The sequence below is a fragment of the Lepidothrix coronata genome, unplaced genomic scaffold, assembly GCF_001604755.1.
Source record: "Lepidothrix coronata isolate B3197 unplaced genomic scaffold, Lepidothrix_coronata-1.0 Scaffold52, whole genome shotgun sequence".
Taxonomy (NCBI): domain Eukaryota; kingdom Metazoa; phylum Chordata; class Aves; order Passeriformes; family Pipridae; genus Lepidothrix; species Lepidothrix coronata.
The window spans coordinates 1,285,947-1,308,271 of NW_016690232.1; the positions used below are offsets into that span (position 1 = coordinate 1,285,947).

The window sequence follows — 22,325 nt, forward strand, 5'->3', positions numbered from 1 at the left end:
GGAGTGTGTCCCCTCCATGCCTGCTGGCCAGAGAGGCTCGTCATGAGCGTGATTATTCCCAACTGTGGTAGCCTAAGAAGACACAGCACCTCTTGCCATGGGGTAGCAGGACTATGGCTTACTTAATCATGGTACAGGTAATCACAGGGGAGCCTCTGTCAGTGCTGGGAGAAGCAGGATCCCAGCTGTCCAGAGTGGGCTGAGCTGGTTCCCTTGCTCCCCTCTGCCACCCACACAGCACAGCTCCCTCTCTTGCATGGGCTGCTCCTGGTGTTGCTGTTCTCCTCTGTCTTGTGCAATGCCCAGGAACCTAATGATAGCCCGCTGTGCTGGCTGCTGTGGGCAGACACAGGAAACTATTCCCGCCTTTCCAAGGGGTTTTCCTGGTCTTGGCCACTGTCCCATCCCACCTCACTCACTTGTGGCTTTGGAGCACTGTTTCTCACATAGCTGGGGTCCCTGGGGTCCTATCGACTGCAGCATGAGGCTGAGGAACTGTCTCTCTAGGGGAACCCATCTGTTCCCATTTGCTGTCTCCAGGCTCTTTGCTTCCCCTCATGCCCCTCTGTTCCCCTGTCCTGAGCAGCACCACCAACCCCCTCCGCTCTCTGGTGCTGGGTCTGTTGGGTGGGAACTGAGAGCACATCCCTTTGGGTGTGCTGAGAGAAAGGGTGACCTGGAGGGATGGCCCTCCTGTGGGGGGACCAGCTGGGGGCACAGCACCTGAAGTCATAGCAGGGCTTTATCAGCAGCACAGCATACAGGAGGGAGGAGGAGCTTGTCAGGGTTTTTGGGTCAGTGGCACAGAGACATGCACAGCTGCTCCTTTCTTCAGTGTCTCAGTGGCACATACAGAGCATTTTCCATTTCATTTCTTGCAGGTGGGAGCTTTGATTTCCCTTGCAGGCTCTCAGCCCCCTTAGCAGGGGTTTGCTCCTGCTTTTCATTTCTATACCAGACATACTTGATCTAATGGCTTCTACAGGTGGCGTGGGGTACAAGAGGGTCCGGCCATGGTTGTCAGCTGTCATCCAAAGTCAGAGTTAATCCAGGAAAACAGTAAAAATTAGTAATGTATATTGCATTCCTCCAATCCATACGCTTTCCATTAGGTGATCTTCCATCCTCCTTAGCACAGGAGGAAAACCCTGCCAATGGCAGTCTTCTGACTCTGAAAGGCAAGGATTAGTCGTGCCTGGAAAGCCAAACTTGCATTCCTGGGCACACTGTCTATGCAGGGAGTAGTCTCCCACCTTTAAATCCAGGCAGCAGATGCTGGCCATGTGCACAGCCTCTGCCTGTAAGCCCAGGAGCTTCTGCAGCAGCAGATGTGCCGGGCCTGGGGCCACACTGGGGTGATGCAGCCAGGGTCCCTTGTGCTGATCTGGGTTTCCCTGTGTCTAGAAGTCTCTCAGTATAGTGGCCTTGCCCAGTGTCACCACATCGCCCAAGAACAACAGCCAGGTCAGGACGGTAACAAGGCACAGTTAATTCTTTTGAGAGATCACATTCTAGCTTTTTTAAATTAATAATCTGATGAAGAAATTCCTCTAGATCATCAGTGTCAAGAGGGTTACACAAAGTGAAACATTCAGCTTTCTTAAATAACCCTTATCTTCAATCACCCCCCACACTCTAGTGGCTCAAGAACAACAGTTCTGTAATAAATGTTGTACAGCGCAAACTCCACCGGTAATTATGTGCAGATGAAGGAAGGGAAAATAAAAGACATATTAGTTTCTAAGTGTGCCTGCACATGCTAAGTGTGGCCTGGGCCTTTGAGGTGTCACAAGCAGACTGGGGCCATGTTGTGTGAGATGGAGCAGCTCCATGTGTGGAGCTATATAAAGAAAGGGAGTTCCCCCCCTCCAGCTCCCACTCCAGACAAAAATAAAGGTCCAGAAAGCTCTGCTTTTGGTGCTTTTGGGTCATTAGCTTGCAGGGCTAACTCTCACCTTATTTTTATCCTTACTTTTGCAGAGAATGTCATCAACGGGCAGGACTATGAGGTGATGATGCAGATTGACTGTGAAGTGATGGACACCAGGATCCTCCACATCAAAAGTTCATCTGTCCCTCCGTACCTCCGAGAGCAGCGCAGAAATCACACCGACACCTTCTACAGCTCGTCCCCCTCCGTCCCAGAGATGCCCCATGCCCTGAGGGCCATTGTCAAATCCCCGCAGTAGCTCCTGGTTTAGCACACGGCCGGTGCATCCGACATGCAGCAGGTCCTGCCGCCAGACTGAGCCCTTCCTTGGCAGGGCCCTGGGGCTCCTGGCACATGAGCACAGCAGGGGCAGTCCCCCTGAGCCCATTCCTGTGCCTGACCCTACCCAACCACCGCATCCTGTCCAGGGATTATGCAGCTCAGCCCTGGGGGCCCCTTGCAGCAATGCCTGGTGCCAGAGGTGTGGGTGAGGCACCGCTGCAGTCCTGGGGTCGGCATCAGCAGCTGCTGCCCAGGGCTGGCACGGGAGGGACACGGGCCATCCCTGTTACTTATGCATTGTCCAAAACTGTGGGTTGTTTTTAATTTTTGTCCTTGTTAGGCTGCCTCCTGAGGTGGGGTGCTGAACCCTGATGTCCTGCCCAGAGACATCACAGCAGACAGCCAGGCTTGAGATCAGGCTTCTCTCCCTGCAGTGTGCGATGGGCAGCAGCAGGAAGCAGTGTCCAGCTCCCAGCTGCAGGTGCAGGGGTTGCTGCAGCCCTACACCCCATGCTGGGCCAGCCACCCAGCCCTGGCCCTGCACCCCAGGAGCATCCTTCTTCTTCCAGAATGGCTGTGCTGGGCCTGACTGGGCAACCCCACTCCACATCAAGCCCAAAGCTGCCCAAATCCCTGCCTGTGCAGCCTCCCTCGCTGGGGAGCCCTGGGATGCTTCCCAGGGTAGCAGTGGTGCTGTGGGGCAGCCCAGTCACTGCCACCCAGGAGGGTGGTGGGACCCTACACTTACAACTAAAGCACCACAGCCCACACTGACAGGGCAGTGCACACCCCCCACACCTCCTCAAGTCCGTGCACTCTCCTGCACACTGCTGCTGTCTTCCCCAGCCCACGTGGCTGCTTGGCAAAAGGCTGGGGCTTGGCCCAGGGGAGGTGATTTAATGCAGCAGATGCATTTGCAAAGTTTTTGGTTTCTTGGGTTTGGTTTCTTTTTCCTGTTTTTTGTTTGGGTTGTTTTTTGTGTGTGCTATTTAATACTTTTCACTGCTAACAACAGCCTGTGGAGCAGCACTGGCCCCGCTGGGGCAGTTGGGCTGCTTCAGTTCAGAGGGACACAGTCACAGCACCTTCCTCCTGAAACCACACACACATAACGCACACTCAGCCCCACACACCCCTCTCTGCCTTCCCAGCACTGACAGCCACCCGCCAGGCAGTGGGGGGTTGTGCTGTTTGCCCCAAACATGGAGCTGCAGCTGACTGCTGCTGTTCCAAAACCAGTGTGGAGCTCTGTTCGGTCTGTCCCACGTTTGCCGGCTGAGCCCCACGGAGCTGGGCCGAGGAGCTGGGCACTGAGGTGCTCAGCCGGGACCAGAGCCAGCAGAGCATCAGCCTTGCATAATGACTTCAGCATGTTACAGCATTTTTCTTCCCCTTTACAGTTCACACAGAAGATGATGGGCTTCAGTTTGCCAGCCAGCTGCCTTTCCTTCATGATCTGAGCACTTGACGGGCTCGTGTGGGGTTTTTAACTATGAGTATCATTATTTTTGTGTGTGTGTGTGTGTGTGTGTGGCTGTTAGGAAATAAAAGCTGATCCAGCAGCAAGACAAACAGCTCCAGGGGCAGTGAGGAGGAGGATGAGGAGCAATACACCCCTGTGAAGTATGTGCCTTGCAACACCATGGAAAAACTTTGCCCTTTGCCACGTACTCGGCGCAAGCTGCGCAGGCCCCCCATCCTCTCGGCGCTCGCACGGCTGGGAAGCAGCCGGGCTCGGCAAGGGGTTTGGCTGCACTCCTTGCACCAGTTCGTTTTCCTGGCCCCGGCCCCACCTGACTGTGGGCCAGCTCACACAATATTCAAAAATAAAAACCCCGGCGGTGCCCCAGCCAGAGGCACACAGCTCCCCTGCAGTCCCAGGAAGGGATGGCCGACTGCTGTGGGGGGCATTTACTGGGTTGGCACAGCCCAGCACGTTGGGAAGGGCTGCTGGTAGAGGCTGGGGGCTCAGGACTGCTACAGCACTGCATCCTCAGTCAGCACCATGGGCTCCAGTGGTGGAAAGCATCTCTTATCCTGTGTAGTTCTGTTCTCTGTGTCCCTGGCACTGAAGGCAATAAAATCCTTCTTTTATTTATTATTAATATTTGTTGTTATTGTGCTTATTAATGCTGTTTTCCTTAGGCAAATGACTAGAAGGCCTGTGCTGTGTCTGCTGTCTCTTGGGCTGCAGCGTGACTCTGCTCAGCGCAGCATTGGCACTGCCCATGGCACATGCACCCAGACCTCTCTCCTGCTTCTGAGAAGGGCACCCTGCATGAGCTCCTCCACTTTGCCAGTGGAGCCTGGCAAAGAGAAGGCCACAAGGGTCTCACTGCAGCCCAAGTGACCCCAGTGCAGCTGACATCACAAAGACAAGCTCTTCTCAGGGCTGGACATGACCATGTCACCTTGGCCCAGTGCCAGTTCCAAGTGGCCTAGAGCTCCCTAGGGTCCCTCCCCGTTTGGTGTGAAAGTTGGGTCTCCCCAAACCAACCAAAACCAATCCAAAACACCCCCATGTATTTCCATGCACCCAAAGGTCTGAACCAGAGCCAAAGAAAGCCCCAAACAGCTGCAAAGGTACTGGATCCTTTATTACTGACAGCAGGTAAATACAAGATGCTGGTAGGCAGGAGGGCAAGGGCTTTGCCTCTGTGAGGGGATCCCGATGGTCAACAGCCAGGACCAGGCTGAGCACGGCAGCAAGAGGCAATGCAGGATTTGGAGCAGCAGGACAAGGGCTCTTCAGCCCCCGGGGCTCCCACAGCCCCACAGCCCCCTGCCCAGGCAGCCCAGTGCCCAGCTGAACGGAGCCTTTGCCCAGCAAATGCCAAGGGGGACTACTTTAGGTTACAAAATGAACAAACAAAAGCCATCTACACGTATTTACAGCATCCCCCTCCTGCCACCAGCTCACTCCAGCTGTGAATCAGGGCTCAAGGTGCACCTGAACTCCCCGAGGGGGTTGCAAAGGGCAGAGCCCAAGCTGGAGGGGACAGTCCTTGGCATAAGTGCCAGCACCAGGGGCTGCTGGAGCTGCGCTCACAGCCCCATTGTACAGCAGGATCTCCAAAGGGAAGCTGGGAAGATGGTCCTGAGAGACGGGACATTCCCATGGGACACACAGGTCCTCCACCAGGGTAGGCAGACATCAGCATCCCGCTGGGACCTGGTGCCCGCAGCAGAGAGGCCAGCTTTGTACTGGTTCAGGGTGTCTTGCTGATCATCTTCAGTTAAAACCATCATCAGGAGGACCATGGCCACCTCCTCTTCCCTGGGCAGGAGGGCCCATCTGCCCTTCCGAAGGAGAACCTCCTTCCCCTGGGAAGGAAAATCAGAAGCAAGGATATAGCAAAGACAAAGGGGGTGGTTCTGGCCTGGGGATCGATCTACAATCCACCATAAAAAACCAGCTTGAAACAAAACCCATCATTTACTCTTCGATTTGTACAAAATAATAATAACAATAAAAATAATAATAAAAGGTGCTGGTGGCCCCTGGCTTGCAGTGCCCCACTGTGGTGGGGGGGTTTCAGTAGGCAAAGATGACATGGTAGGTGACTTGGTGGCCATTGTCCCAGGCATAGAGCAGGCGGTCCTTGGGGTTATAGTCTATCTGCGTGGTGTAGGCGTACTCGTTCTCAAAGAGCAGCCTGGGGATGATCTGCGTGTTGGTGTGCGTGTCAAAGGCGTAGGAGATGTTGGCATTCCTCTTGTTGTAGCTGTCGACCGCGTACAGGACCCCACAGATGACAAAGCAGTTCCCGTAGAAGTTCTTCCGCAGCCCCGTCCTCCACGTGGTCTCCTTCTGGGTGCTGAGGTCGGCTGCATTCAGCTTGCTCAGCACAATCACCTCCTGGTTGAAGCCCTCGTAGCTGATGGCCGGGTAGATGACCCACAGGCCGTTCTCATCCACGGCAAAGTCCACGTCTGAGTGGCCTCGCCACCGCCACGGGGTGGACTCCTCGTAGGCCACGTCGTGCAGCATGGCCCAGGCGGCCACGTACCGCTGCTTCAGGTCGTACTTGATGATGTTGCGCGTGAAGGCCCGGTTGTAGTAGAAGGAGCCGTTGTAGACAACGTGTCCCGTCCCAATCCAGCTGTATGGGAGCTTGTAGGAGTTGCTCCAGCGACCTGCAGGGCAGAGACACTTTGCTGGTGAAACTCTCCCTCTGCTTTGGGGTGGGTGGCCCTGCTGTCAGCACCCTCTGCTCCCAGCTCTGCCTGCGCTCCCTCCACGGCCACTAGCTGCAGCCTGACCTGCCCCATGCTCTGAACCCAGGTACTGGCCCCAGGATGGGGGGTCCCCAGGCAGGTCACTCCCCCATGATCCAGTATCCCTGGGAAGGAGGGTGCTACTTGGATCAGCCGAGCAGCAGCCAGTGTGGCATCGGAAATGGTGCAAAAACCCACCTTGCTTGAAATTGTCGAGGTTCCTGAACTCCACCAGCGTGTTCCCATAGTAGTAGTTGGTGACATAGATCCGCTCCTCCCGGGCCAGGGGATCCTTCATCCAGGCTCCCTCATTGCGCCCATAGGTGTTCTGGGTGGTGGGGCCCGAGATGGTGGACAGTGTGTCCTTGCAGCGCCCTGCATGGGCAGAGAAGGGCTTGTGAGGCCCCAGGCAGGGTGGCCACACTCTCCCTGCTCCTGTTGGGGTGGGCATCCCCCCCCTCCAGCCCCTTACCCACCCAGCAGGTACCCCCTGCTACCTGAGCCTCACAGGACCCAGTAGCACTGGCCAGATCCTGCAAACATCTCCTCACAGCCTCAGCCATGTCCCTGCCCCAGCTGAGGCTGCTACTTGTCTTGGGTCCATGTCCAGGGAGGCCTTTTTTTGCCCTGCCCAGCCCAGCCCAGCCCCTAAAACTGGGGGAGACTACAGTAGGTTCCAGAATTAATAAGTAAGTAAGCCCAGCTGGACACGCTGTGGGCACGAGCCAGCCCCCACGTGCACAGCTGGGTCAGTGCAGGACCTCCAGGCACTCACCGATGATGTTCCTGATGTCCTCCTCCTCCAGGCCCTCCTTTGGGGTAGGGGGGCTGACTGGTGTTGGGGGTGTGCCTGCCTGTCCCCAGACTCCTGGGCTGCTCTCCATGTCACTCCAGGCCCCAGCAGTGGTGGCTGGGGGCAGGTTCTCCATGGCTGTGTCCAAGGCTGCCAGTAGCTGTGGGGTCCCCTCCTCCACCAGCCCTGCTGGGGCAGTGACGGTCTCTGGGGTGGGGGTCAGCCAGCTCACAGCGTTGGGGTCTGGCGTGGGGTCTGTGGATGTGGCAGGTGACAGGGGCACCGTGGCCGTCGCAGCAGTGTCAGCAGCTGGGGGGGTGGTGGGAGCACTGCCAGGGGTGGGGGGCCATCCCACTGGGGAGGGCTTCCTCACGCCCTCGCCCGCCCTGCTGTTGGGCCTCAGGAGCTGGTCCTCGATCAGCAGGTCCACCGTGTTGTCCCCGCTGAACAGCTCGTCCGCTGCCAAATACAGACACAGGTGTCACCCCACAGTCCCCCACAGCCCCTCCGTGTTGGCCCCTCCACGCTGGCCCCCTGCCCACTTCTGCAGTCTGTCTTGTACTAAGCCCACATGCATTCCCTCTCCCCTTCCAGAGAAGGGCTGTGTGAACTACAGAGGCTGATGGTGCTCACAGTAGGAGGTCAGTGAGACCCCTTCACAGCCACATCCACCATCCCAGGCAGGGCAGAGCAGGAGGTGATGGAGAGCAAATCTGTCCCAGCTGCATGCCCAGCCAGATCCCATCCACCTGACCTGGGATGCCAAAGGTAGTGCCTCATCCAGGGCACGGGGACCACTGGGGCTCCCCAGCCACTGCAGAAACTTTTGGAAAGGTGTTGGTGTTGAGTGTTTTAAACTGAAGCAGTGACCTATTTCTTTAGCTACCAGGGATTTTCCACAGAATAACAATGCTGCATTGCTCCACATACAGGGCTCAAAGGCTGCATAGCAGTGAAGTACCAGTCATCCCACCTCCTCTTGCCTCCTCCCCCTGCTGCTCCCACACGCTTTGCCCACACATTCCCAGGGGATGAGGCAGGACTCAGGGGTGGACACTGGTTTTTCCACAGGATGCAGCCAGCCATCCCACTGACCGTGGCTGCATACCCAACTCACGTTGCTCCTCGATGTCATTCTCCGACTCGGTGGACTGGGCTTTGTAGTAGGTGACCCCTCGGACAATGGTGGGCTTGGAAGGAGGCCGGGTCCTCACCCTCAGCTTCCTTTGCAAGAGCTGCTCAGGCTTCTTTTCCTCCAGAGAGAGGTGCAGCTCTGGGAGGGACTCAACAGAGTTGATCTGCTGGGATATGGTTTCATCTTTCAGGAATCTTTCTTCATATTTGCCCTGGAAGAGACACAGAATGTTGTTACTGGATAGGCCAGAAATGCAGCATTTTGGGGACAGGGTAGGTCAGGCTGGCCAGTCCTGAATTGGGTAGGAGCTCTGTGCTCCCTCCTTCTTCGGGGTCACCCTCAGTCCCTTCTGACATGGGAAACCCTCCAGGAGACAGAGGGATGGCAGACCAGCATTGCTCCTGCATATCCTTGGTGCCACCCTGCAATTCCAGGACTCAGCACTCAATAAGGCATAGGCTGTGGGATGCAGGACAGGCAGGCAGAGTGAGATCCACTCCCTTGCATGCCAGGGAGCAGTGCTGGCAGCTGATCTGTAGAGAGAGTGCAATGTGCACCGAGCTTTCACAAGGCAGAGAGGCTGAAGGCACCTTCCCAGCAGGACCGGGAACCCCCCCAGAGGCAGGGACCAGGAACACCCCGGGGCAGGGACCAGCTGCGACAGCTCATGTCTTAAGGATTTCATCTCATTAAAGGAAATCGGAAAGCCAGCCTGAAGGTTGAAGCTGTGCCCATTTGGCTGAGAAGATGGGCCCTGCTGCAATTAACAGTGAGAAAAGGGGCATATTGGGAAATGAGGTCACTCGGGGTAATAAAAGCCCCACACTCCACTCCCCTTCCTGACTGGGGCTGGCTCCCCTCCAGCAGGCAGCAGCTGCTCAGCTTTCAGCGTGGGGAGCAGGGGGAGCGGGGCTGGAAGCATGGTCGGACATCCCCTGCCTGGGGCACGGCTCTCCGGGGGCAGAGTGTGTTGGCACGGCATGGCTGGGGCCATTTCCCCACCTGCCAACACAGTGCAGGTGTGGGAGCCCACCCTTCCCACCAGGGCTTGGGGAGCCCACCCCCACAGAGGACCCGCAGCACCTGGGGGGTCAAGTGCAGGCTGTTGCCACCCTTAGGAGCTGAGCACCTCTGTTTGAGCTGGAAATGGTTTCCCTCCCTAGACACCTTCTGTCCTGCAGAGGTGAGGGCAGGATGCTCCAGGAGTTGCCCAGCAGGGATAAGAGGAGCATGAGGCCATGCTACATCTCACTGCTGAAGCAGCAAATGCATCAGGACACTCTGGACAGACCTTTTCTCAAAACACCCCTCTCTGAGGCTGCACAAAAACTGCTGCCCCAGGCTGAGGTTGTTGCCATGCTGAGCAGACCCCACGGAGACCCCCCCCAGTCTGGGGCTGGGTGCCAGAGCCAGGGATGCCCAGCCTCTGCCTGGAGCCTGCCAGGTGCAGGGGCTTTCTGTGGAGGGGTAATTGCCTGGGAGGGAGGGAGGGCAGGCGACAGGCTGTCCCTCCACCGAGCCCCAAGCCCTGCTAATCAAAGGCTCTGAGTTTCCCACTGCTTCCCAGCCGGCCCCACAATGACATCACGCTTTCCGAGCAGTTCAGCCACTGCTGACCTCGAAAACCAACAACCCCGTGGGAAGGGGGGAGGCTCAGGGAGCAACCTCCCTCTGCTCCCACCTACATCCCGCCCCGGCGGCAGCTGGGCTGTGCCGAGAGAAGCAGGCTGGATTGGAGGCACGGAAACAGGGTCATCCGAGCCGAGAAAAAAAACACCGGCCCAGGGCCACATCCAGGAGACACCCCCAGGGCTGGCTGGTGCAGCAGCAGTGACATCAAGCCGTGTTGGGCAGCCGTACCTCTGCGTGTGTGTAGGCAGCCTCTGCATCCCGCTGCAGCGAGCCCTCGATGTCCGTGAGGCTGTTGGTGAGGAGCCTGGAGCAGTTCTCCCTGTCCCTGCCGGAGGGATCCTGCAGACCCTCCTCCCCACTGGCTCCTGCACGGTGACCTTCCTGTGTGAAGTTCCTGGACATGCCCTAGAGAAGCAAGAGAGGAGACTTTACCCCACTTATAGTCAAGGGATGCTCCATGGCCCCCAAACCACAGCTCAGAAGCCAGAAAGCAGCTCTTTGCTACCATCCTGGGTTTACAGCTGGGACGCTTTAGCTGCTAAGAAGATGCCCCCTGACCCTAGTGGGATTCAGAAACCCCATCCCTCGTGTGCACATCCAAGATCCACTCTTTTCCACAGGTCCCCATGGAGTAGGAGAATGGCCGTGAGGTTCTTCAACACCCATCTTCAGCTACGCTTGCTGGGTCATGGAAGAGGAAAGACAAGCTAAAACACCTAAAGTCTCAGCCTGGTGTCCTTGGCCTGTGGCAACAAGTTCATCTCCCATTTATTAACCTCACTTTCCTAGCAGGATGCCATCCTGGCTGGTCACTGCCTGCCTGACCTTCAAGGGATGTCCTGTAGGTCAGTAACCCACTGGTCTGGTTTCGGCTGTCCTAGTCCTGCCCTGCTGCCTGGCCACACAGTGCCTGCACTCAGAGACTGCTCTTCCCCATCACCCTTTGCTCCCACAGAAGAGAGCAAGAATGTGGGGACAGGACAAGAGCCAGTGACCCTCAGAGAGTTCTCCTGTGACCAGGAGGGAGCTGGGGCTGGCTGCAGCTCATCAAGCAGGCAAACCCTTCGCCCTTCTCAGTTCCCCAACAACAGGCACATCCCATACCCAAGGGGTTTGTGCACTCTCTGCTCATCACTCCTCGGGCTTCTACATCTCAAACAGCAACTGCTTTAAGTAAGGTGGCACATCAATCAGAGCACTTTTGCACAGAGACTGGGGGTGGTTACCCTGATCCTTCATTTTCAGTGTCCTGCCACTAATTTCTCTTAAAACCCACCATGACCTCCAACTGTGACCTCAAAATGACCAGCTGATGCAACAGCTGTGAGCTAAAAACAAAGCAGAGGATCTGCCTCGCTGGAGAAGGTGCTGGTTCTGTGGTCTGGGAGTTTGGGGGTTCCTTCCCTTTATGGATATCACTTGAATAAAAGACCTTGAAACAACTCACAAAACCTTCTAATCTCTGCAAAAACTCCATCCTGAGCTCAGTTAACCCCCAGCCCCCTCCACGTGCATCTGAATTCCCAGTCTTTATCCAGAAATTGTGAGTCACAGGTTTTGAGGTCGAGTCCAATGACGCAGGGACTTTTCAGCAAGTGTTTTGCTGTAGTAAGCAGGTCTTCTTGTGATGCTCTCCTAGGATCAGCGCAGGAACAGCTTTTGACACCATCCTCCTTTGGAGAGGATGACTGATTCCAACAGCCTTGTGCCCTTATCATTTATTCTGTGTAATGTTTGGCTTATGACCTGCTTAGGGATAAAATCTGCCTCCCCTCGAGCAAGGAGGCACCACCAAAGCCTGGCCTGTGATGCTGCTGGAGGCCACTCAGTGGCTTTGCTGCAGAGCAGCTGCCAAAAGCACACCCGACTGGGAGGGCAGTGCTTTGAAGCCGTGCCAGGCTCTTGTTCAGCATCTCAGCTGTCCATTGTGTCAGACCCCGTGGCCGATGCAGGGTGTGATCCTCCTCCACGTCCTCTCATCAGGAATTTCCGTGCTAAGCCAGCAGCAGGAGGCGTTTCACACCTGCTGCCTGCACTGCCCTGCATCAGCTCGGCCCTGCCCCAGAGCACTGGGCAACCTTCATCTAACCCAGACTCCTCCTGTCTTTCTCCATCCCAGACCAGTGCCTGTAGGCAGCTTCAGCTGCTTTTACATGATTCTGAAGCCCTGTTTCTGGGAAATTAAAGACCCCAACCTGTGAATTCCTTGCTCCTACACCATTACTGCTCCATCTCTGGCCAAACTCCTTCAGCCAGACTGAGCTTTCTGCCTGTCTGCCTCCCTGTGACAGGCTGTGAGCAGACTGACCAGGCTGCAAGGTCACCCCACGTGCCCAAAGTGCCACCAGCACTGCTGGCTCTGAACCCCCCATACAGGACCCAGCTGGTAAGCAGGGCCACTTTGGCACTGAAGCAGAGTGCAGTGATAACCCCACTTGAAGTAATCCCTTGGCAAACCCAAGTAATCACTGGAGAACACCCTAAACCACAGGAAGAGGGTGGGATTGCAAACAGGAACATTGATGCTTTGTTATTTTTAGACATCAAAACCCCTTTCCCCCCTTTTGGGTCAATTACTGTGCTTGGAAATCCAGAGCCCCTCAGGCAAGCCTGCTCCTCCCAGCTGTCTTCTTCCTGACCTTGGGATGGAGCGTGCCATGCCTTCCCAAAAACACTTTGCAAGTGGAATTTTGGCTTTATAAATCACCGCCTCTCAGCCTCTGGCTGGAGACAAACGGGACTGCTCCACTCCGACAAGAATGTGGAATTACTGTCCCAGATACGGACCACGGGAGAAAACTCCAGTATTTAATCTGGCAACCTGTTGCTACATAGCTGAGCACAGCTTAACAAACTGCAAACCCTAGGCTGTGCTAGCCAAAGAAATATTAAACTATATGGAAGTGAAAATTATTTCACTGGAAGTCTGCTCTAAAAAGAATGGAAGGTTGAGGGTTCTGCTCTTTTTTAACGCAGGCCAAGATGTAACTTGGTCCTTCAGGAATCTGAGCTCCTTGGCTCCCTGCCGTCCTGGTGAGTGTACCCCAGCACCAGCCCTGAACCTCTCGCCCCCACATCAAACAGCACAAAAGCAGCCTGTTGAGAGCAACCAGCACAGAGGTAAAACTGAGAAGAGGAAAAACTTAACAGCAGGCCCTTCTGACCCCAAGGATATACTGCTCCTAGTGAGGCCACAGCTGGGATCCCGCACCCAGTTTGGGCCCCAAGGGATGGGGGGAGCTGGAGAGGGTCAGGCAAGGCTGATGGGGTGGTGATGTGCTGGGCACTGCCAGTGAGGAGTGGGGGGGAGTCTAGTCTGGTCTGGTTTAGTTTGAGCCAAATAGTTAATTAACATTTCTTCCAAAAGCAACAAGGCTCTGAATGCACCAAAGGCACCAGGAACTTAACTGGAAGCAATTCCCACCAAAGGCAACAACCTCAAGGGAGAGCAGGACTCATCTTACCTCTTCGAGCTTTTCCACCCGACCCACCAGCTTGGTTGTGACCGAATGCAGCTTCAGAAGGTCTAAGCCATAAAAGGCACTTTCCAGCATCTCCATGATGGAAGACAGCTGCAAGGCAAAGGGAGCACAGTCAGGCAGCAGCACTTGCTATGGTGTGCCTTGAGTGGTTTCCTCAGCTGAAAAGTCAAGGGCGATGCACCCATCTGAGTACAAGAAGTTTATTAAAAAGCGAGTTTTCGCTTACACAGCCTTGCTGCATTGCTGTCCCCGTCAGAGCACAGCATGCAGAGCAACGTGCTATACCTCTGCAGAGCTTCAGGGCTTTGGGAGCACATTTTGGGTGCTGGGGATTAGTAGCAGAACAAGGAGAAGCACTGCTCTCTTTGCCAGCTCTAGGCAGGCTCTCCTGAAAGCCCAAAGGATTAGCTACAGTGATGTGACTGCCAGCAAAAGAGGCAACAAGAGAAAGGCAGCTCAAATAAAAATGAGTTTGAGATCAGACTCTGAGCTCGTGCCATCCTGTGCTTTTTTTTCCTGGAACAAGAAGAAACTTGTTAAAAATTTTTAAAATATTCCCAAACGCAAGAGTGAAGAACCAGATATTCAGTGCCAGCCTGGTAACAGTTTGCTTCCTGGAGAACAACTCTGTCAGAGAGATGCTGCCCTCTCCTGCTACCACCCATTTCAGAGACACCCTGTATTTAACTCACCCCTGTCCCACAGCAGGAAGGGTTGTGTCCCCTTGTCCTGCCCAGCATCAGCCCTTGCTCAACAGTCCTGGGGATCTGGACAGCAGTACCCTCATTCTGCCTTTTGTCTGGGTCCTGGTGCTCCTCCACAGAGGACAGTGATGACCATGGCAAGGCTGAGGAGAAGCCGGCCTATTCCCTGCCTCGGCTCCCACACGTCTCCTCCCTCCAGTCCTGTGTCCCCACATGTCCACATGGTGCTGCAGACCTTACAGTCCCAATGGCTGAGAAGGATTTTCAGTGCATAGGAATTACTACAGGGCAATGACATTTTCTCCAAGCAGCTACAAACTGGTCAACAGAGCTTCATAAACATGGGAGAATCACAGGCAGCACTGCTGGCAGCACTTGTAGTTTCCACCCCAGCCTCTGCAGTCTCCCTGTGGAGCTGACAGCAAAGGAAAGATTTTTTGGGCCAGATAAAATGGCAGCATTAAGAGACAAGAGCTGTTTTATGGCTATGCATCCACTTTCCACTGAGGGCTGGATGGAGACGACCGATACAATGCACACAGCCTGCCAGACAGCCACTGGAGACATGTGCTTTCCCTCCAGGCTGGATAATTTCCATCAATGCGCAAAGGTTACAGACTTTATTAACCTCCTTTCAAACCATCCTGAACACAGACTCCTTGCACTGACTCTGCACCCGAGACCCCACAACACACGCTGTGCCTACAAGCAGAGGAGCAGCTTGTTGCCATTTCACAAAAACAGATCTTTGATTAAGCTACTCCCTGCCAGCACCATGCTGACCCTCCCCGAAAGACCACACTGATGTTCCTACCAACTCAATGCTTCCTTCCCTTCATCCACTGCAGACTTACACTCCCACTGGTCTGACGGTCCATGAATTCCCATGGGACCTCATTAAAGACACAGGTGGGACTGAAATCTTCAGCTGGGATGCCCAGCACAGCCACTCCACTGAATTGGGGTGCCCAGACATACGTTCCTGCTGCCTGGACTTTTCTCTCTGTGTTTATCCCTCTTTCTCACCGTTCCCTCAGGGACACATCCTCCAGCCCACTCATCATAATGGAGGGAACTTCCCACAGCTCTCCCACACGTGGAGTACCCAGGGCTTTTGAGTCAGAGCATAAGAAAGTCTGGTAAAACACAACACACACAGAGCATGACCCTGTGCACTTCCCACTGCTGGACTGAGCAAGGGTGATGCTCCTCGGACCAGCAAAGAGAGCTATACCCCTGGGGCTGACCCGGCCCTGCGCTGAGGAGTGCAGGAGCTGCTCCTGCACGAGTCACATAAGAACTGGAGCTGTGTCGTCTCCTATTCCCAGCTTCTCCCAAGAGAAGTGGCTGTTCCCAGTGAGCCCGACAGCAGGAGGGGCTCTGAGAAAACAATCCTGCTTCACAGCTCCTGGGGATGGACTTCCACAGCAAAGAAAACCCCCGCGTGTGTATGTTTGGATAAATCTTGTGAAATCGTTTGGCCGCGAATCCTTGTGAAATGAGCAGGGGAGCCGGGGCCAGTTCCTAGAGGACAGGCTTTCACACCACAGCTGGCTGTGAGCAGCTCCCTGGTGGGAAGAGCAACTGGAGCCAAGGGTGCAGCTTGCCACACCACTCTGCTCCTCCTGGAGGCTGACCGGCCTCAGAGAGGATGGGGAGAGAGCTAGATGTGAGAGAGCTAGAGAGATGTGAGGTGGAGGAGCTCTGCTTGCCTCCTGGCAAGGGACTACAGAGTGTCCCCTCCCCTAACACAGAAAGCTCACAACTCCTTATCTAAGACCATGTGTGACATTCTGGCTTCTCCCCCAGACGAAGGACCACCAAACAACTCTAGACTGGGACTCCTCCTTCCCTGAAATGATGGATTGTCTGCCTGTGCCTGTTTATCTTCCCTAGCTGCAGGGGCGCTTGGACAAGAAGCTGCTAACTGTCTGCAGTTGGACAAGATGAAACACATCCTGAAGCTCCAAATTAATTAGAACAAGCCCATGGTGGTGGTGGCCTCAGTGGCAGGCTGCCCCACAGCATCTCACACACCGCCTGCCTTCCCTCCAAAGCTGGGACAAGCAGGGCTTCCCCAGGGTACATCCCATTGCCACCCACACCAGTGCCACCAGCATTCAGCCTTCTGCTCCAGGGACTCCCCAGGGCTGGACCAAGCCAGTGGCACTTTCTGCTGCCCTACACTGGTAGAAAACTTGAAAACTCAGCAGGGTTTGCTGCCAGCTGCTCCACCAGCAAAACCAAGAATCCAGCAGAAGTCAGGAGTACGTAGAACAAACACTGTCATGTTTGGAAAAGAGTTCTGTATTACTAGAGAGATAAAATACTAAATAGTAGAGAAGTGTCAGCATTTAAAACAACAAACCCATCCTGCCATCTGCCAGCTGTGCAACACACCCTCACGCTGACGCATCAGCAGCTTTTGGCCCACAGAAGCCAAAACAGCTTTTCTGTATGGGTCTTTGGGAGTCCCTCTCTGCAACAGGAAAAAGACCTGACAGCTGCTGAGCAGAGCAGAGCTGTGCCCCAGGGACATTTGGAGCTGGACAAAGGGCAGGGAGCAGCCCAGTTCCTCCTGGGCTTCCAGCAGAGACAGCCACGGTGGACCCCAGGCAGCATGGGATCAATTGAGTGAATCATCCACTGCAGCTGCTCGAATCAATCCCTTAAGCTGAGCTTGATTTTTATATCAGACATGCGGACATAAAAATAAGTAGGAGATGGTTTAGAAAAAAAAGTTTGGGAAATATTTTTTTTTTAGAAAAAGCTCTGAAATAAAAGGCTTCAGAAGACCTCCCACTCCCCAAAGAGTCCCAAGCTCAAGATGCTCTCCTACCTTCAGGTCACTGCTCTCTGCCTCCCGCAGCTTCTTTAGCCTGAAGTCCCCCTCACAAGGGTTGAGGGCCGAGGGGGGGGCCACGCACGCACACTTGCAGCTGGGTCCTGACGTGATGGTTTCCACCGTGTAAAAATCCTCTGCTCTGAAAGCGCCTTCGTTAATCCTCTGGCAGGCGCCGCGGCCCAGGGGTCTGACCAGGCATTTGCACCGGCAGTCGGAGCCTTCAGACACCGCCTTCACCTTGTCGTAGTCACCTAACAGCTGAGCACAGGTCACCGCAGTTAGCCAACCTCCCGTCCTCTGCCTGCACAGCAAGGACAGCCTAGACCTTGAGGTCAAAACGAGGACACTTTGGATACCCCGAACCTCGAGGAAACTGGCCGGCTTTTCCAAAATCTGCCAACCAAGAAGCTTTCTAGAGATTGCAAAGCTTTCTGACCCCTGCCTACAAGGGGAATAAAAACTGGCTTCTTACAACATGGTATTTTTTATTCCACTGTGTGTAGAATGCTGCTTTGAATTTTAAATACAAGGATTTTAAATACGAACACCATCCTGCTGTCTTTTAATGCTCCACGTCCAAAAGACCCAATAAGTCACCTGCTTCCCAGAACAAGACTTTTTTACACAGGCAAACAGGGTAACGGTACACTGGAAGAGTGACTGAAAGCCACCCTATAAGCAGCATAACCTGGTGGTGAAGCAGTATTTCTGATTAGCCCTATACAATGCCAGGAATTTCCTTTACAGAGATCTGCAGACAGCGCTTCTGAAAGCCCAAGCACAAAAATAACTTTGGCGGTACGTTTCCAATAGTCCCAGCGTTAGCCATTTCCGAGGGCAGATAATCACACACCGTCTGATCGGCCAAGTCTAACAGAAACCTCCACCGCATCCCACTGGCAGGGAAAGAGCCTGGATCCTTCCCCTCTGCACACAAAGAGGCTCCACTAATTCCCCTCCCAAGAAACTCCCCGTTTTCCGAGTCCCCCTCGGGGAAATGATAGGATGGAGGCTGTGAACTGCTCCCAGATGGGCTTCAGAGAGTTCACTGCACCCCGGGTGATGAACTCTCTCCAGTGCTCAGCGGCGGTGCTGGCTGAGTACGCAGCATCACCCAGCATCGCTGAGCATGCACAGCAACACATAGCATCATCCAGGCTGTGTACAGCACCACCCAGGGTGCACACAGCATCACCTAGGCTGTGCACTGCATCACCCAGCACCGTCGAGCACGTACACCCGGCATCCCCCAGCACCCCGCAGGCTGCGCGCATCATCCCCCCGGCAGTGCCTGCATCCCCCGCGGGTACCTGGGAGAGAATGTTCTCTTGGTTGTCCGCCTCGTCCTGCAGCGGCTCTGCGGAGGGCCCGGCCGTGCCGGCAGGGGTGGTCCCTGCCTGGCAGCCGGCGCCCAGCGCGGCCAGGCAGATCAGCAGCGGCAGCGGCCGAGCCATGGGCGGGCGGCGGAGGGGCCGGGGCCGGCGCGGAGCCGCCGCTGCTCGCTCAGGTGCGGCGCGGCGGGGCGGGCGGGGCCGGCCCGGGCTCCCGCCCCGCTCCTCCCTCCCACCCGGGCTTCCCTCCCTCCGTCCCTCCTCCCCGGTCCTCTCCCGGTCCTCCCTCCTTCGGCGACGGGACGGGGCCCGGGCGGGGCCGAGAGGGCGGCGGGGCGGGACCGGGGCCGCCCCGGGCGGCGCTTCCCACCTGCGGCGTGGGCTCCCCGCAGCGCCAGCCCGCTGCTCGGGCCGCCCCCGAGGCGCTCGGGCAGCTCCCGCGCGAAGGAGGCTGCGGTGCGACCCCGCGCGTGGGGCTGCTCCGGGAGGATGCGACCCGCCTTCCCAAAGTGCCCGCACTGCCGGTCCGCACCCGGCAAACCTGAGCCTCCCTCCCCTGCGGTGCGCCAGGGGGCTGCTGGGGGACGCAAAGCCGTCCTTATGACCTCCCTGGCTCCTGAGAACAGCCTGGCTCTCACCGCCCATTCCTTTAGGTGCCAGGGAAGTGGTGCTGATGGCATGGCACGGCACACCGTGGCTCTCCAGTAACACTGCACACACTTGGGGTCACACAAGCAGTGCATGTTTCCAAGACGGGCTCCCAGCCATGAGAGCAGACCTGTGTGCTCACTGAAATCCAGGCTGACGCCACCGGGAAGCGGTTGCACTCTGGCAATCCTATATCCTTCTGCACCTCCTGCCAAACGGAAATGTTCTGGACATGCTGTTCCCAGGGAAAGCACAGGCACAGCATCTTCTGCTGCGGAGGTGTCTGCACTGCCCTGAAGATGTCCTGAACCTCACTGAAGCACGAAGAAACCTGAGATGCCCTTATAAAAGTACCAATGACAATCAAACACAAGCCAGCACCATGTCCCAGATATGGCACATGCTCACATTTGCCTCAAAACCTGCCCACGAGGTCACAGAGAGAAGCCACACACACAGCAGGCAGCACGAGAGGCCACATGAGCTCTTGCTGAAGCAAAGCTGTCCACAAGCCAAGTACCCCCAGTCCTTAACACACTCATGTCCCAAAACCACCCCTAACCTGGTGCCTGCAGCCCTGGGACCAGGCATCTCCCTAGGGGGGCTCTGGCTCTCCCATCCCATCACTCTCTCCCAGGGTCACTCTGTGGGGATGAAGCCGCCAGACACAAAGAAAACATCTTGTGTGAGAGAGGAAGCAGCTGTGGCACAGGGGATGGCAGAAGATGCTGACTCCAGGACTGCAGGATTCGTGTGGGATGGCACTGTGCCTCCCTCTCCTCTACCCTCCCTGGGAAGTGAAGGCTGTGGAAAAGGGGGCAGGGATGTGTGGGTTCCTGCAGCAAGGCTGAGTGGAACAGAGCAGGAGGGGAAGCAGCCAGGGAGGATGGGAGGACAAAGACAGCCAACCTTTGGGCAACTGGAGAGCAGTAGGAGTCAAAAAAACATTTCTAAGAGCCTCACCCCACCAGTCTCTCTCAAGGATAATAGTTCCCTTGGGCACTAGCTCCTTCACTTCTGTTTCCATTGCTGAGCTTCCCTGGGAAGCAGCTACTCCCTCTGTCATCACAGACTGCCCCGAGGCTGCAAGACTGGGGCTTCTGAAGCCCCCAGTCCGTGCCCAGTGGGGCCTCCAGCTGGTCCAGAGTGCCAGACCCCTGCAGTGATGGCACTGCCAGGGCTGGCAGTGAGAGCAATGCCAAGAGCTCCCACAGCAAACAGCACCTGAAACTTCGTAAGCCTTTTCCTAAGGATCACCTTAAAGGCTGGGAAAAAAAGGAAAACAAATCAACCGCAGTATTTCAAAACAAAAGGGAAGGCTTTCCTATGTTACTGAAGTCCTTTGTTGATTTCTTTTCTAAGGGGAAAAAAGCATTTTTGGTGGTATTTAGTTTGAGTTAAAGAGGGGCTTAAGCCTGTGCTTTGGGGGAAAGAAGAGAAAGTGACAGGCATTTAGGGTTCACTGCAGTCATCTCTAAAATCTGAACATTTCCCCTTCAAGAAAAAAAAAACAAGACAAAACCACGGACTGAGGAGGACAGCAGAGCAAGTAAGTGTGGATCTGCCTTCTCTGTCTAGCTGAAGGAGGCTGCCCAAACCTTGGTCTGAACAGGAGATCCCAGGGTCCCCAAAGCTGGTCCCATTCTCTGTGACAGGGCTTGTGCAAAGCCAAGGCAGCACAAGGATGCAGATAGACAATGCTCTCTTCTAGTGCCACAAGAGTGCCATCAAGTGCCATCACCAAGTGTTGGAAAAATGGAATCTAACAGCTTCAAGACAGACAACAGAACATGTCTGTGCCAGGAGCTGTGGGTGCAAAAACCTGCATCCCCAAAAGCATGTCCTTGGTGCCTCTCACCTCCCTGCGCTTGTGAGGGGCTCTTGCAGCAGGGAGACCATTTCATTATGGGTCAAACCAGGGCACGGGCATGGCGGTGGGAGATTTAAGATCCGGGATGCCCCTGGCTATGGATGCAGGGAGCCATTCATTTTGATTGTCAGGGCCTGCTGAGATTGGCAGGATCGAGGGGGACAGCACAAGCGGCGGCACGTCCTGGCCTTTGGGGACAAACGCCGCTGTCCCCAGTTTGGGGCAGCCGGGCGCTCCCCTCGCCTGGGTACCGCTCCCCGAGGGATGCTCGGAGCCGAGGCGGGTGACCGGAGGCAGGACCCCCGGGCCCGCTCCCCGAGGGATGCTCGGCGCCGGGGCAGGACCCCCGCAGGACCCCCAGCAGCCACCGCCGGTCGGTGCCGCCGCGTCGCGCTGGCGGGGCCGCAGCTCCCCCGCGTGGCCCCGCAGCCCCGCGCACAGCCCGGCCGGGACAGCCAGGGAGCTCCTTACAGTTCTCCGCAGTTAAAACGCTTCCTATTTGGGAGCAGCGATCCGTGCTGGCCGGCCCGCGACACTCCGAGCCTCCTCCAGGTGGGACAAGCCCCAGCGCGCCCAGCAGGAGAGACGCTCCAGTTCCTTCTCCGTTCCAGTGTCCCTCCCCTGGAAGCTCTTCAGTATGCCCGTCTCTCCCTTGTACTGGGCAGCCCAATTCTGGACACAGCGTTGCAGGTGGACCTCAGCAGTGCTGAGCAAAGGAGAAGGATCCCCATCTGCCTGCTGTCAGCCCTCACCACACCAGTCGCCTTCTTTACTGCCAAGGCGTGTTGTTGGCTCATGTTCAATTTATTATCTACCAGCACCCTCAGGGCCTTTGCAACTGAGTTGCTTTCCAGGTGGGTGGCCCAGCACACAGTGGTGTGGGGGGGGGGCTGTTCTTGCCCAGATGCAGGACTCTGCACTTCCCCATGTTGAACTGCATGAGATCCCTGTCACTCCACTTTTCCAGCCGGTCTCTGGATGGCAGCCTGGCTTCTGACCTGTCAGGCACTTCTGCCAGTCCCGAAGGACACACACGTGCACAGGACACACGTGAGCTAATTTAGGGCCCAAAACTGAGAGATCCCTAGCATCCACATGGATGGGACACGTCACCTTCCTTGTTATCTAGTCTGGAGATGAGAAAAGTGAGCTAGAGGCTGTAGTTGATATTGGCACGCTCCTGGTATTTGCCTGAGCTCTTCCCAGCACCTCCTTGTGGCTTTGGTTCACGTGGCTTTTGGTCCCATGGCCTTGGGTCTCAACACCACATCCCACCGAGACAGATCAAAGCTGCAGGAGGCAGGTCTCCTTGCTTGTATTCCCATGCTGGATTCTGCAAGGCCCTATAAGCTAGTCCAGTTGTCATGCAGAGGTCACATGTAGAAAGAGGCTGATGGAGTATTTCACCATGTTCCTGGGCTCTGCAGCTCAGTGCCTGCTGCCAGCAGCAGCCAG

At 55.9% G+C, this 22,325-nt stretch overlaps 2 protein-coding genes across 3 annotated transcripts in view; one reads left to right on the forward strand and one right to left on the reverse strand.

The window, feature by feature from the left end:
• Window positions 1–4,317, forward strand: part of ATF6 (activating transcription factor 6) — a 77,575-nt gene extending 73,258 nt beyond the window's left edge. For both annotated transcript variants that reach the window (XM_017815894.1, XM_017815895.1), the window contains exon 16: window positions 1,981–4,317. In XM_017815894.1, the coding sequence (XP_017671383.1) occupies window positions 1,981–2,189 (209 nt within the window). In that variant the 3' untranslated portion in view covers window positions 2,190–4,317. The remainder of the gene's footprint in view (window positions 1–1,980) is intronic.
• A 471-nt stretch (window positions 4,318–4,788) lies between these two features.
• OLFML2B (olfactomedin like 2B) lies at window positions 4,789–18,475 on the reverse strand. The gene is made up of 8 exons (XM_017815934.1): window positions 18,332–18,475; window positions 17,016–17,279; window positions 13,455–13,562; window positions 10,219–10,395; window positions 8,341–8,569; window positions 7,206–7,682; window positions 6,629–6,805; window positions 4,789–6,349 (listed from the first exon to the last, which is right to left on the reverse strand). Exons 1-8 carry the CDS (start codon window positions 18,473–18,475, stop codon window positions 5,748–5,750), a joined length of 2,178 nt encoding a protein of 725 aa, XP_017671423.1. The 3' UTR covers window positions 4,789–5,747.
• Between the last annotated feature and the right edge of the window lie 3,850 nt (window positions 18,476–22,325).

What these genes read in the sequence shown, in the direction of transcription:
- OLFML2B (XM_017815934.1), bottom strand. Translation starts at nt 18,475, where the DNA reads ATGGCTCGGCCGCTGCCGCTGCTGATCTGCCTGGCCGCGCTGGGCGCC. An exon ending in CAGAGAGCAGTGACCTGAAG is followed by an intron (nt 13,563 to 17,015) that starts GTAGGAGAGCAT and finishes TTTGCCTTGCAG; the next exon opens with CTGTCTTCCATCATGGAGAT. An exon ending in CCTCGACAATTTCAAGCAAG is followed by an intron (nt 6,350 to 6,628) that starts GTGGGTTTTTGC and finishes TCTGCCCTGCAG; the next exon opens with GTCGCTGGAGCAACTCCTAC.